The sequence below is a fragment of the Aquarana catesbeiana genome, linkage group LG01, assembly GCF_042186555.1.
Source record: "Aquarana catesbeiana isolate 2022-GZ linkage group LG01, ASM4218655v1, whole genome shotgun sequence".
In the NCBI taxonomy this organism is placed as follows: Eukaryota; Metazoa; Chordata; class Amphibia; order Anura; family Ranidae; genus Aquarana; species Aquarana catesbeiana.
Genome location: NC_133324.1, coordinates 74,743,404 through 74,757,661, shown reverse-complemented (window position 1 = coordinate 74,757,661; position 14,258 = coordinate 74,743,404). Strand labels below are relative to the sequence as shown.

Here is a 14,258-nt window from a genome sequence, read left to right as displayed (position 1 = left end):
GGGCGATCTAGGGGTTAACTGTGTTCCCTCTCTGTGTTCTAACTGAAGGGGGGATGGGACTGGCTAGGGGAAGACATAGATCGGTGTTCATACTTTGTACGAACACACGATCAGTCTCTTCTCCTCTCGCAGTGCCACGAGTGATCGCGGGAGCCTGGCGGTCATTGCAACTGCCAGGCACTCGCATCGCCTCCGGGGGCGAGCAGCCCCTAGTGGGCAAAGCAACGTAAGGTAATGTCATTTTGCCCAGCCGTGCCATTCTGCTGCAGTACTGCTGCGGCGGCTGGTCGGCAAGTGGTTAAACATGTTGACTGAAGCATAAGAGGGATGGCAACAGCATACGGTCTCTAGGATCTCTCACACAAGTCTATACTCACTAATGTCCTTGGATAATCAGTTGCCTCCATCTAATATCTTCCAGACACTTTCACTCTGTGATACCAGACTAGATCCTTGCACGACAACAACCCCTCAGTCAGCTTCAGCAAATTCCCAGAGAAGTTGGCCTCCAGCTGAGGCCTCAATGAACCACAGACACATGGCAGAATTACCTAGGGGCAAACAGCCCCCCTAGGCTGTGATCTTCTACTCAGTGAAAACAAACCCCCCCTGCTCTCAGTCTCAGAGTATTTATATACACTCCCAGTCACCCACTGGGCACTTCTCCACAAGGATTGGTCAGGGCTGTATAAAAATTCAACTGCATAGTTAACTCTTCCTGCCCACTATCTTCCAGGACATTTCTGAACAAACAGGGGGGGGGGAGAAAGTAATCCTGCAGCCACTGAAACACAGAACAGGCCAGAGCAATCAAACACAGCCACACTGATTACAGTGAGCCACAACTAAATTTGCCTAACAAAGAAATGCAGCCCCACTGAATACAGCAGGTCAGAACTAAATTGACCTAACCTAGTACCTATCTAGGGGGGTGCTACATAAACAATAAAGCAATTTTTGCACTTCATGACACGGTTACCCAGGGTATTTCTAGATGTAGTCCATAGACTTGTGCACAATGGAAAATTTTGTTTAGTTTCAGTTTGTTGTTATTCGTAAAATATACATAATTTAGTTCTGTTATATTCGCTATGTTACGTTAATACGTTTTCGGATAATTCGTTATTTCTGTAGAGTGTCGATATTCGTTATACTGAATCTCGAATCATGTCGAATTAATTCGTTATATACGCTATAATTTTGTTCGTATTTGTTGAAATTCGATATTTATGTATGTATATATATATTTGTGGTAATGATTCGTAGTTTGAAAAGTCATTTGTTTATTGAATCTATTAACACACACAATGACAATATCTCTTCTCCTCTGCTCAAATACAATACAAACACCCTTCTCACTCAGTTCTCAGGAATGCACTTTGCCAGTAATCCAACCTCCAGCACAAAATTAATCAGCTGATTGGACTGTAAGATTTACTTTGACCTTTTGTTTCATTAGATCTTTAACGAACTACCGAATCATGTCGAATTCATTCGTTATATCCGCTATCATTTCTTTTGTATTCGTTTATTCGTTATTTTTTTATTCGGACATTCGGATGCATTCAAATGTCTGAAAGATGCAAAATTCGGCCGAATTTCGATTCGTTACGAAACGTATTGCACAAGCCCAGTAGTCCATCAAAACCAATGCCAAGCTTTTAGGGTTATTTAGAAAAATAGAGAAGATGCAGACAAACCGCATAAATACAGAGAAGCAAATTCTTTCTAAGCATTGGAAATCCCCTTAAACAACTTCTAATGGTCTGTGACATTTTATTTGTTGTGCAATGTATTTATTGCCCAGAGATCTCTCTACAGGTCTATAGAATGTCCTTCGGAGTCAGCGTTCATTACATCTACTTCGTCTCGCCAAGTAACTCACCGTGACAGGCCAGATTGCTTTCAATAACATCCAGCTGTGCCCAGTTACTGTAATGAAAAGAGTGACTGTTGTTTACTCTGCAGATGTATAAGCCAGCATCATTCACATCCACAGGGTTAAATACCAGCTCTGATGAGTTCCCATATGGTACCTGGATCGGGATATGAAACAAAATGATCAGTCAACAGGTTATATGTCATATGCATTGGCCTTCCAATATTAAAAATAGTTGATGGAAACACTTTAACTTCACTTTAATAAAACAACCATTAATGTAATTTTAAATATTTTTAGTTTTGCAAATTTAATTAAAAGCACATGGTGATCCTGTCCTAAAAATCAGTGTTTTAGGGTAACAACATTCCCCCTGCCTCTCAGTTCTGCACCTATGGTGTCACCCTGTCACGGGGTCTTCCAGTGGGGGTCTACAAGCAGTTGTGACAACACACATTAACCAGACATGGCCAACTGTTGTTGCTATTGAGAAAGCCTCCTTGAGCTATGCCATTCTGTCACTAACTGAATTACATGTATACAGAAAGGGGTTACATAGAGGCTGCAGAAGACTAGTAACACTAAAGTGTAACAAAAGACACTTGTTTGAAAAAAAAAAAAGACACAAATGGTGATCTCCGCCAAAGTTCAACAGTATCCTTGGTTTTTACCGTAAAGTGGAAGTCCAGTCAAAACCTAACTAAGCTTAAACCTGCTCCCACCCTCACTCTAAGCCCTCTACAATTTACCCGATAAAGCAGGGGTCTCCAAAATTTTCTGAACAAAGGGCCAGTTTACTGACCGTGAGGCTTTAGAGGGGCCAGACTGCAGCCAGTGGGCTTAGAAAATGCCATGGATTTGGAGAGAGCAAACAGTGCCCCACTGTTGGTATTCAAGGTAGGAATTGTGTTTATGGGAGGAATGGTGCCCCATCATTGGTGTCTGTGGGAGGAATTGTGCCCTATCATTGGTGTCAGTGGATGGCATGGTGCCCCATCATTGGTGTCAGTGAATGGCCTTAAAGGTCAGATAAAGGCAAGCAAGGGCCACATCTGAACCACGGGCCTTATTCTGGAGAACACTGCTATAAAGGATAAATGTGTATACATACATAATCTAAGGGCACCACGGTCCGTCACGTAAACTCCCCAGAGACCGCCTTCAGGGGAGAGGAGAGAACAGCAACAAAGGCATTGACTATAACCATAGACTTACTGTGGGGCCTGCACTGTCCCTCCCCCTGAAGCCAGCGCTGGGAGTTGATCACATGACTGGACTAGAGTGCCTTTAGATTAGGTAAGTATACACAGCTTTCCTTTAGAAGGTAGTTAGTATAGGGCTTAGAATGGGAGTGGGAGCAGGTTTAAGCTTAGTTCCACTTTAAGGACTCTGAGATTGAAGAACCACATCACAGGTTAAATGTCCATATATATAAATGTAAAACAAAGAATGCCCCTTGTATTAGGACTTTAAGATGGGAAAAATGTGTACTGGACTGAATTAGGAAGGCATGATATACAATTTTTGAGCCAGAGCTGGGCCAAGCTGAAACAATGCCCACCTTAGAAGAAAGTGAGACCTGGAGGAGAAAATGGATGGAGGGGAGGCACGACTAAGCGAGGAACAGGGTAAGCTAAGTCAGTGTGTTTGGTGGGGGTGTAACCCCTACCTGATTGGAGGCTGAGGTTGAAGGGGCAGGGTTCAGATGAGAGGGTCTTTGCAGTGAGGTAGTTCTCTCACATTCCAAGGAGTCAGGAGAAGTGGCAGCTTCCCACCCACCCGCCCTGGTGTTTGGGGTTTCTGAGATGGATAGAAATCAACAACAAAAAAAAACAATATATAATGATAATTTACTACGGTGTATGTTGCTCATTTTGTCACAGCAGTTGGCGGGTCAAGGGGTTCTTTGGGGGGTCAGTAATTACATAGTTACAAAAGTGGGCCCATCTAAGGTATGGCGCTTCCACTTGGTTAGCGGTGGTTTTCCCAGCAGCGAGGTCTCCTGGGGGAGGGGAATATGGAGTTATGTGTGATGTCGGAACGTCTTCGAGGCGGTTGGGGCACGGCTGAGGACATGGATGATTCCAGTTAAAATTGTGCCTTAAGGACACCCAAAGACCCCTTGTTGTTGGGCATTACATTGTTGAGCTTGCACTTATTGGTATGTTTTAAGGTTACGTTATTTTATTCTTTGGTTAATAAATGTCTGCTGTGGCAGTATAAAAACCCATGTCACTCAGTCCATGTCTTTATTCTAAATTTGTAAGGACCTAGGTTGACGGATCCTTTAGTCATGGGAGTGAGTCAGATGCTCCTCCATACCTGGAAGTATCAAATCACTTCTTTGCTCTCACTTGATGAAAAAATGGGCATGGAGTGCAAGAAAAGTAGTTATGTTCGGGGGGGGGGGGGGGTTTAAACAGAATATATTTTGTTGCATAAAAAAACACACAGATAAACATTAAAGTATCTTCCCTCAGTGCTTAATGAGCACATGTCCCTTCCCTTCCACTGCATTAAATTGACACTGCCTGTTTTATAACTATGAAAGAAAAAGCATTTCATAGTTATGGGCCATTTTGTTTCATACACATCTCATTTTGATAGTTAGTAGTCATTACCTCTTTGTCCATTTTGAACCACTGGTAATTAACTATGGGATGACCGGTTGCTACACAGGAAAGCTTGACCATTTGTCCAGACTGGACAGCCACTGACTCTGGTTGGACCATCACTCTTATCCCTGAAACACAGACAATTGGTAACATTTTGCATTACATAAAAAAATGACAATATCTTGATTAACAAACATTTACTGACCAACTCCACACTAAACTAAGCTAAACTAAAATTGATATATTGTTATTGTGCATTTGCTGGCAAACTGTATAGTTTGTTGGCTTCTTGCATGCCTCCCTGGGACTCCAGTATGAAGGTATATTTACCAGATGCCCAGTTCAGCTAAACTGAATTATAAAGTTTAAGATTTTGACTACAATGTATACTTTCAGCCAGTTAAATTTGGGAATTAACACCTCTGCAGGCTTCCTGGCACCAAGGATGTTATTCTGTAACTGGAACAGGGTGGTTACACCACCTTCACACCTCCCATCATGTTCTTGGACAATCAACATCAACGGATTCCATGGTGCTTGGATTAAGGTGTCTGTATTTTCTGTGTGAATGTTGGCTTCTTATTTGCCTCCATGGAACATGGAACTCCAGTATCTTCACCATATGCCAAGTTCTGCTAAACTGGTTTGGCAACTACAAAGTTGAAAGATGGTGTTTTGACTACAATTTACACCTTCAGCCATGTAAATTGAGGGATTAACACCTCTGGCTTGCTGGCACCAAAAATGGTATTATGTAACCTTGGCGGTCCGCAGAACTTTTTTCAGGGGGGGGGGGGGGGGGGGGCATCATTTTAAGGTCACCCATGCTCCGCCCCTTTGACAATGTAATGAAGGGGAGGGGCTTAGTCATTATCCCATAAAGCGCAGGCATGTGCCCATCATATGCAGCCTCACTGTGCTGATCAAATGTGGCTTGTACAGTACGGGGGGTGTACAGTATGTGTATATAGAGGGGATGGATGGTATTAGTGTATACAGGAAGGGAAGTGGGTGTATATAGCTGTATACAGGACAGATTATGTATATCTGCAGTCAGTGATGATGGAGGAAGGTCTCTATATATACACAGAAAGGAAGGTGGGTATATACAGTTACCTGTATGTAGAGACCTTCCTCCACCATCACTGACTGCAGATATACATCATCTGTCCTGTATACAGCTATATATACAGGACAGATGATGTTTATTTGCAGTCAGTGATGATGGAGAAATACAGGAAGGAAGATATGTGTATATAGCTGTATACAGGACAGGTGATATGATCTTTCCTATATCTGGCACCCCCCTTCACTGATCATACCTGTATGCACTCAGCTGCCCCCCTCATCTTTATATATATATCAGGCCACCCACACACAAGTCTGTAAGCACACACAGATCTGCCCCCCCCCCATACAAACAGCCTCCTCCCTTCACTTGTACTCGCAGCCCCCACTTGTAAAGTCACGGTGGTCTTCCTTCTCCCGGGTCCTGTTTCCACATGTCCCTTTGAAATTCATTACAGGCAGCAAAGCAAACACGAGGGGTGCACATAGAGGAAGCAGCCAGAGGTGGCAGTAAAGAGCTCTGTAAGCTCAGTGACACTGATCTGCAACAGCTGTAGAGCCAGCACAGCTACAGATGAGGCCAAGGCAGACCCTTGCCGATTTCAGGGGGGTCGCTCCCCCCCCCCGCGCTCCTACCTGCGGACGCCCATGTATGTAACTGGAACAGGGTGGTTACACCACCTTCACACCTCCCATCATGTTCTTGGACAATCAAAATCAACAGATTCCATGGTGCTTGGATTAAGGTGTCTGTATTTTCTGTGTGGATGTTGGCTTCTTATTTGCCTCCATGGAACTCCAGTATCTTCACCAGATGCCAAGTTCTGCTAAATGGGTTTGGCCACTACAAAGTTGAATGATGGTGTTTTGACTACAATTTACACCTTCAGCCATGTAAATTGAGGAATTAACACCTCTGCAGACTTCCTGGCACCAAAGATGGGATTATGTAACTAGAACCGAGTGGTTACACCACCTTCACACCTCCTATCCTGTTCTTAACCATTAACATCAAAGGACTCCATGGTGTTTGGATTAAGGTGTCTGTGCTACCTGTGTAGATGCTGGCTTCTTATTTACCTTCCTGGATTTCCAGTATTAAAGTATACAGTACATGAGTCCTTACTTTAAAACAACCAATTCAGTTTAAAATAAAAATAAAAGGCAAAACATAACATTATAAATACATTTTTCCCCTTTTTTTTGTAAGTGATCGCAAACTTTCCATTCTCAGCTGCATAAGGGACTTAGAGAGGTGGGGGTAGAAAAACAGCAGTACACTGATCTTTCTAGTGAAAAGGTGTGCAAGGGGGCATGTCAGCACAAGTCTTTGCACAGGACAGGCAGGCCGTTCTCCTATCACAGTCAGAAAACTGACCATGCTGGGATGGATGTGCTGTCATGCCTAACGTGGTCAGTTTGAAATAAGAAAGCAGGAGGACTGACAAGATCACTGGGTATTTCACACAAAGAAAGCAATACAAAGAGAAAGGGATACTTTTTAACAAAAGTACATGGTACAACAGACATATATCAGGAATATGAATTGTTGGGATATCTTCACCAGATGCTCAGTTCTGCCAAATTGAGGAATGAACACCTGTGTAGACTTCCTGCCACCATGGGTGGAATTATGTAACTAGAAAAGGGTGGTTCCTCAACTGTCACATCCCCTATCATGTTATTGGACAATCAATGTCTACACATTATATGGTTATTGGATTAAGGTGTTTGTGCTACCTGTAGCTTGGAGAAGCAATCAAACATCTTAAATATTACAGAACAAGTCCAGTTGAATGTGACTAACTACTATTAGATAGGGCACAATTCCTCCCACTGACACCAATGATGTGGCACCATTCCAGCTACTGACACCAATGATGGTGTTCTCCCACTAATAACAATGATGGGGCATTGTTTACTCCCATTGATGCTAGGGTTTATTCCACTCACACGGACACACTGCTCCATCTAAAGCCTGAAAAACAGTAAACTGGCCCTTCATTTAGCCCCCTGCTGTAATGCAAGAACCATAACATCTGGATTTCCATGGTTATTTGTTGACCCTACATTACAGAGCTTCCATTGGAAGAGTGTAACACCATATTGTGTCAGTGGGAGGAATGGTGCCCCATCATTGGTATCAGCGTGAGGAATGTTGCCTGTCCTCTATCTGGCCCTCTTCTGTGCTCCAGTGCCCGCCCAAGGGGCCTTTAATGCACATATAGACAAGGTGCAATTTGTTCAACTTTTTGGGGGGGAATATGGGATGCAATTATTTATATGTATGTGACTGTTAATTATATGTAAATATGTATATATTATGTTTTTATTTTCAGTTACTGCTATTGAAGTCTCCTGCATCCTAAAGAAGCAGAAAAAAGAAATGCAGCGACTCATGAGCACTCATTGCCACATTACATAGTGATATGAGAGAGTCGTTATTACAATACTAACTTATAATACTTGATTGTGGCCATTGAACTTAGCAGTTGAACTTGTTAGCTTATGATGCATTATATCTTGCTTTAATAGGCTTGCAGCCATATGTATTTTAACTATTTGTGATAAAGTGTTATTTTTATATTATTATAAGTGTTATTTTTATATGAACTAGTATGTGTCTGTGATCCCCTTCATTGCCAGTAAAGTCCAATTTATCTTTTTCTATACAGTGTGAGAAATAGTGCCACATCATTGATGTCAGTGGGAGGAATTGTGCCCCCTTCTTGGTGTCACTGGGAGTAGTGCCCCAAGTGCCAGATATAGGCAGGCAAAGGGCCACAGTTTGGAGACCACTGCATTAGAGGATGGAGGCGTCTCAGCATTAGACTCCTAAAGCAACATAAGTGACTAGCAGGAGACTGAACCCTTTGGTGTCCACCTAAATTAAAAAAAATCAGTTTGGGGTTATAAACCATACAATTTATAAAACACACCTGGAGGTTTCAGGAGCTGAACGGCATTAGACTGGCCAATACTTTGTAGAAGATCTGCCAGTTCCTTCGTTGTACATCCTTGCTCTCCTATTAGTCTTAGCAGGGTGCGGGCAGGGCTTCCTTCTGGCTCCATGACTTTTAGGGAACACTGATGAAGCTCCGTAGAACTACAAATAAGGTAAAAACAACGTATTTGAGAAAAGAGAAAGCACATTGTATTTCCAGTGAACACCCTAAAGCTTATTAACCACTTGACCACTGGGCACTTAAACCCCCTTCCTAACCAGACCAATTTTCAGCTTTTGGTGCTCTCACATTTTGAATGACAATTACTCAGTCATGCAACACTGTATCTATATGAAATTTTTGTCATTTTTTTCACACAAATGGAGCTTTCTTTTGGTGGTATTTAATCACCGCTGGGTTCTTTATTTTTTGCGCCGTAAAAGAAAAAAGACAGAAAAATCTGTAAAAAAATACATTTTTCTTTATTTCTGTTATAATATTTTGCAAATTAGTAATTTTTCTTCATATATTTTGGCCAAAATTTATACCGCTACATATCTTTGGTAAAATTAACCCAAATCGGTGGATATTATTTGGTCTTTGTGAAAGTTATAGAGTCCAAAAGCTATGGTGCGAATATCTGAAAATTGATCACACCTGAAGTACTGACGGCCTATCTAATTTCTTGAGACCCTAACATTCCAGAAAAGTATAAATACCCCCCAAATGACCCCTTTTTGGAAAGAAGACATTCCAAGGTATTTAGAAAGATGCATGGTGAGTTTTTTGAAGTTGTCATTTTTTCCCACAATTCTTTGCAAAATCAAGGTTTTTTTTTTACTTTTTTTTTTCCCACAAAATTGTCATATTAGCAGGTTATTTCTCACACACCGCATATGCATACCACAAATTACACCCCAAAACACATTCTGCTATTACTCCCGAGTATGGCGATACCACATGTGTGAGACTTTTACACAGCGTGGCCACATACAGAGGCCCAACATGCAGGGGAGCACCTTCAGGCGTTCTAGAGCACCCAGGCCAATTCTGACATTTCTCTCCTACATGTAAAAATCATCATTTATTAGCTAGAAAATTACATAGAACCCCAAAACATTATATATGTTTTTTTAGCAAAGACCCTAGAGAATACAATGGCGGTCGTTGCAACTTTTTATCTCGCACGGTATTTGCGCAGCAATTTTTTAAACGCGTTTTTTTTGGAAAAAAAACTGTTTTGTGCTTTACAAAAACCAAAACAGTAAAGTTAGCCTAATGTTTTTGCATAATGTAAAAGATTAAGTTACGCCGAGTAAATAGATACCCAACATGTCACCTTTCAAAATTGCACGCGCTTGTGGAATGGCGCCAAACTTTGCTACTCAAAAATCCCCATAGGCGATGCTTTAAAATTTTTTACTGGTTACATGTTTTGAGTTACAGAGGAGGTCTAGGGCCAAAATTATTGCTCTCGCTCTACCGATCGCAGCGATACCTCACATGTGTGGTTTGAACACCGTTTTCATATGTGGGCGGGACTTACGTATGCGTTCGCTTCTGCATGCGAGCACACAGGGACAGGGGTGCTTTAAAAATTTTTTTTTTTTTTTATTGTTCATTTTACTTTATTTATTTTAGTTTGATGCTTTTTTCCCAAAAAAAAAAATTTTTGACCACTTTTATTCCTATTACAAGGAATATAAACATCCTTGTAATAGGAATATGGCATGACAGGTCCTCTTTACAGTGAGATATGGGGTCAATAAGACCCCACATCTCACCTCTAGGCTGGGAAGCCTAGATCGTAGCGGTGAGTCGGTAGAAGCGTGGGAGGGGGGGGACATCCCCTCTCGCCTCCCGTAAGAACGATCAAGCAGTGGAACAGCCACTATGATCATTCCTATGGTGTAGGGAATCGCCGGCTGAAAAAGCTGATATCTGAATGATGCCTGTAGCTGCACCCATCATTCAGATATCCCCGCACAAAGTCAAGGACATTGTATGACGGCCAGCGGGCGGGAAGTGGTTAAAACGCTTTTTTTTTTTTTAACACAAAGTTGTCCATTTATACAATATTTCTACCACATAACATGTACATACCAAAAATGACACCCCAAAATAGATTCTCCTGCTCCTCCTGAGTACGGCAATACCACATGTGTGAGACTTCCACAGCCGGGCCACATACAGAGGGCGAGTACAGCTGAGCATGGCTCAGCATGGCAGGGTATGGCGGGGTATTGCGGAGTATGGCGGGGTATTGTGGGATATGGCGGAGTATGGCGGGGTATGGCGGGGTATGGCGGGGTATGGCGGAGTATGGCGGGGTATGGCGGAGTATGGCGGAGTATGGCGGGGTATTGCGGAGTATGGCGGGGGCATGGCAGAGTATGGCGGGGGCATGGCAGAGTATGGCGGGGGCATGGCAGAGTATGGCGGGGGCATGGCAGAGTATGGCGGGGCATGGCAGAGTATGGCGGGGGCATTGCAGAGTATTGTGGGGGCATTGCAGAGTATTGCACAGCATTGGAGAGTATTGTGGGGGTATTGCAGAGTATTGCATAGCATTGCAGAGTATTGTGGGGGCATTGCAGAGTATTGCACAGCATTGCAGAGTATTGTGGGGGCTTTGCAGAGTATTGCACAGCATTGCAGAGTATTGTGGGGGTATTGCAGAGTATTGCACAGCATTGCAGAGTATTGTGGGGGTATTGCAGAGTATTGCACAGCATTGCAGAGTATTGTGGGGGTATTGCAGAGTATTGCACAGCATTGCAGAGTAGTAAGGGATGGCTGAGCATGGATGGATGGATGGCTGGATGTCTCTGTACAGCGCTGTGGGCACTACACATCCAGCCCACAGCGCTGCAGACATCCATCCATCCCCAGCCCCGCTCACTGTGTACCAATCGGTACACAGGAGGGGAGGAGAGGAACCGGCGTCATCAGATGACGCCGGTCTGTTTACATGTGATCGCGCCGTCATTTGACGGCGCGATCACATGGTAAACGGCCGCGATCAGCGGCCATTTACCGGGATCCGTGATGCGCCGGGTCCTCTGGACCCGGCGGTCACGGATGTGTTCGGGTGCGCGCCCCAGGGGGCGCGCGAGAGGGGAATTCCGGGAGGACGTCATATGACGTCCTCCCAGAGTTATCCAACCGCCCTGCAGCCGTCATTCGGCTATGGGCCGGTTGGTAAGTGGTTAAGATAGTGTACATAGTTGTTAGTGTAGGAATATTTGAGCTTGGCTGGCAGCCAAGCCTGGGCTTAATCTGGTTCAGGGTTGAGTGACTCAAGGAGGCTGGAGAGACTCAGCAAGCAGCACCTCTGGTGCCTCCCCCTACTTGTTGGAACCCTGGAGAAGATTCCAGAAGAGTGGGAGGGAGGTTAGGAGGAGCTGCTTGGCATATTGTTGAGGGTTTTAGCCAATCCCCAGCAAAATGGGCTGGCAAGGGGCAGACGACCTCATAAATAGTCTTGGGTCAGGCCAGCAATGGGCACTTGGGTGGAAGATGGAGAAGGAGTGCTGAGGAAGCGGTTAGTGGCCCTTGAGGGTGCCCCCTTGTCTGGGGAGGGGGGGTGACCTCAGGCCTGGGGCTCGGGTGCTGAAGGGATCCTCTACAACACATGGAGGAGTCCTGTCCTGGATGCACAGGAGCAGAAGTGAGGACAGTGGGAGAGAGTCAGCACGTCCAGGAGTTCTCCAGGAGAAGATAGCCAGGTGGGCTGGTGAGCAGTCTGGGAGGACTGTGGTGTCAGTCTGGGAGGACTGTGGTGTCAGTCTGGGAGGACTGAGGAGAGTTAGCCAGGAGGGCTAGTGAAAGGGGCAGCTGCAGCCAGGCAGGCAGGCAGTGCCTGAAGAGCTGGTGCTGGGATCAGTAGCCACAGGGATGTAAACTGGACAATGACTTTTGCTACACAGCTAAAGGGGCCTCGGGTTCCTACCTATAACATGCTGTTGTTCTAAGATCTGAGTGCTGTGTTAGGATCATTGTTTTGCCAAGTGTGCCAGTGAAGTTCTACAAGCAAGTGCGCTGGAGGAAGCAGATGAGTGTATATAGACTGTATATAGGAAAGTTGTCCCTGAAGTTGTCTGAAGTCAGGTGAGAATCCCATAATATGTTTTATTGAGTTTTATCCCCTCAATAGAATATAAAAATAAAGTGCCGGACTGTTTTCTAACTCTGGGAGACTGCGAAGATTCGGTGTGCTGGCTGTGCTGGGTGGAGGATCCCATTTCAATTGCGGCTCCCATGTGGGTTTTTTTTTTCATTGCTGGCTGTGTCCCTACTTAGGAATTTCTCCTTAGTTCCTGTCAAGAAAGGAAGTGAAAAAAAATCCCCCAATGGGGACACAACCCAAAGAAATATTATTAGTAGAGTTGGAAAGGCTTAGAACTTCCAAAAGTGCTTACGTTGCTGTACATGCCTGCCCTATCCAGGACAATCATTCTCCTTAATTCTTGTGTGGGGGTCACAAAGACAGGAAGTGAGCAGTAATGTTCCAAACTAGAGTCACAAGCAGAAATAAAAACCTGACAGAAACGTTAACCACTTCAGCCCCGGAAGATTTTACCCCCTTTCTGACCAGAGCATTTTTTGCGATTCGGCACTGCGTCCTTTTAACTGACAATTGCGTGGTCGTGTGACATTGCACCCAAACAAAATTAATGTCCTTTTTTTCCCACAAATAGAGCTTTCTTTTGGTGGTATTTGATCACCTCTGCGGTTTTTATTTTTTGCGCTATAAACAAAAAAGTGCGACAATTTAAAAAAAAAAAAAAAAAAGCAATATTTTTTACTTTTTGCTAATAAATAGCCCCAAAAATATATATAAAAAACACATTTCTTTCTCAGTTTAGGCCGATATATATTCTTCTACATATTTTTGGTAAAAAAAAAAATCGCAATAAGCGTATATGGATTGGTTTGCACAAAAGTTATAGCGTCTACAAAATAGGGGATAGATTTATGCCATTTTTATTATTTTTTAAAATTTTATTAGTAATGGCGGCGATCTGCAATTTTTATTGCGACTGCGACATTATGGCGGACACATCGGACACTTTTGACACTATTTTGGGACCATTGTCATTTATACAGCAATCAGTGCTAGAAAAATGCACTTATTACTGTGTAAATGACACTGGCAGGGAAGGGGTTAAACACTATGGGGCGAGCAAGGGGTTAAGTGTGTCCTAGGGAGGTGTTCTAACTGTAGGGGGGATGGGCTACCACTGACATGACAGCGATCACCGCTCCCAATGACAGGGAGCAGTGGATCTCTGTCATGTTGCTAGGCAGAACAGGGAAATGCCTGGTTTACAAAGGCATCTCCCCCCGTTCTGCCTCTCCTCACCGAAATCATGGGCTGCCGGCGAACATCTAGTTCCCGGGACCCGCGGGCACGCTCCCACGGCGCATTGTGCCCGTTAGGCGGCAAACTCAAAGGGACATACAGGTATACCTATTGGCCTGCCTGTGCCATTCTGCTAACGTACATCTGTGTGCGGCGGTCGGCAAGCGGTTAACCTGCCTCTGCTCTATCTACAGTATATGGATGAGTTATGCCGCGTACACACGGTCGGACTTTCCGGCATACTTGGTCCGGCGGACCAGAGTGTGCCGGACAATCCGCCCGTGTGTGGGCGGCGGCGGACTTTTCCGGCGGACTTCTTCCCAAAAGCCCGCCGGACCTAGATTTCAAACATGTTTGAAATCTTTCCGTCGGACTCAGTTTCGGGC

The 14,258-nt window shown here is 44.2% G+C and overlaps 1 protein-coding gene across 2 annotated transcripts in view; it reads right to left on the bottom strand.

Moving 5' to 3' along the window:
• Positions 1-14,258, bottom strand: part of MALT1 (MALT1 paracaspase) — a 163,579-nt gene that overhangs the window by 105,169 nt on the left and 44,152 nt on the right. For both annotated transcript variants that reach the window (XM_073620551.1, XM_073620554.1), the window contains exons 2-4: positions 8,502-8,668; positions 4,501-4,622; positions 1,886-2,036 (exon numbers count right to left, since the gene is read on the bottom strand). In XM_073620551.1, coding sequence (XP_073476652.1) covers positions 1,886-2,036; positions 4,501-4,622; positions 8,502-8,668 — 440 coding nt within the window. The remainder of the gene's footprint in view (positions 1-1,885; positions 2,037-4,500; positions 4,623-8,501; positions 8,669-14,258) is intronic.